Raw genomic sequence first — 1,205 nt, 5'->3', positions numbered from 1 at the left:
AGACTGATTTCTCTGCCGCTGCGGGGAGTTGGGCAGACGCTGCTTCCACCGCTCGTGCTCCTCTCGTTTGTTCCCGGAAACGCGGCCCTCGTGTGCACAGCGTGCGTCGTGCTCCCTTCGCACGTCGCTGCCCGGCTCTCTGGCCACCCGTGGCTTGGCTTTCTGGCCCACGTGCTTCTCCGCGTGAACGCGCACGGCGAACTCTCGACGATGTATCACAACTTCCGCTACAAAAGGGATGGCCTCCGTACGAGGGGTTCCTTTTACCGGTGTGAATCGACTTGGCCGGAATATTCGATACTCCAGATGATCTACGGGGCCCGCTTCTACGACGCCGTCGTCCGCGAACATTGCTGGGAGGACAAAGAAACGATACGTCAGAGGCAAGCGAGCTGGAAGAAATTTTTTAAAGTCAATCTTGTCGAGCGCCGCAAGGCGAAGCGCCGCGAGCGGCGGCTCGAGCTCGAGGCCCTTTTGTGCGAGCTGCCGCGACTACCGACGGACGTGCACGACACGGTCCTCGCGTTCGCGGGCGCGCCGCGCGGGCGCGACGCCCCCGACCAGCGCTCCTACGCGCTCTTCCGGCAACGGCCCAAGCGCGTGGAGCCAAACCCAATGGACGAAACCTCATATTCCAGCCGCGCATGGCCATGACGGCGGTCGCGGCCGGCGCGATTCTGCACACAGTCCTCCCGACATCCGTGCGCCAGCGTATCGTGCGGCGGTTCCCCGACGCCACGTAGGAAACGCGATTAATCCAGGCGCTTTTAGTCCCCCCCGAACTTGGCGCGCTGCTTGGCCGAGTCCTTGCCCTGGCGCTTGTACTCGGCCTTGGCCTTGGCCTTGGACGACTTGGCCTTGGACGCGTCGATCTTCGCGAGCTTCGCCGCGCGCGCCTGCTTCGCGACGTCCCTCGTCGCGTCGCGCGTGCGCTTCTTGTCGTTGCGCAGCGCGTTGAGCTGGTGGACCAGTTTCTTCGCCGCGCGCGCCTCGGGCGCCTCCGGGTGCGCGAGGCCCGTCCGCGCGTCGCCGCGGCTCGCGAGGTAGCCCGGCCGCTTGGACGACTTCGGCGCCGTCGCGCCTTTCGGCTTCGACGCGAAGGGCAGGGCCTCGACGAGCTTCTTCGGCAGCACCTGCTTGTGGAAGGCGCGCGGCGCGCGGTCCACGGGCTTGTAGAGCGAGTCCTTGTCCACGGGGATGGCCGT

The 1,205-nt window shown here is 66.1% G+C and overlaps 1 protein-coding gene across 1 annotated transcript; it reads right to left on the bottom strand.

Annotated features, from left to right (window-relative positions):
• Positions 1 to 767: 767 nt before the first annotated feature.
• Positions 768 to 1,133, bottom strand: AURANDRAFT_69255 (hypothetical protein; the record flags this gene model as incomplete). The annotated part of the gene is made up of 1 exon (XM_009045016.1): positions 768 to 1,133. A coding segment is annotated over one exon (366 nt), but the record flags the coding sequence as incomplete, so codon positions are not given.
• Between the last annotated feature and the right edge of the window lie 72 nt (positions 1,134 to 1,205).

The sequence above is a fragment of the Aureococcus anophagefferens genome, assembly GCF_000186865.1.
Source record: "Aureococcus anophagefferens unplaced genomic scaffold AURANscaffold_1213, whole genome shotgun sequence".
Taxonomy (NCBI): Eukaryota; class Pelagophyceae; order Pelagomonadales; family Pelagomonadaceae; genus Aureococcus; species Aureococcus anophagefferens.
Note: the sequence above shows the minus strand (reverse complement) of the source record. Positions and strands in the feature narration are given on the sequence as shown.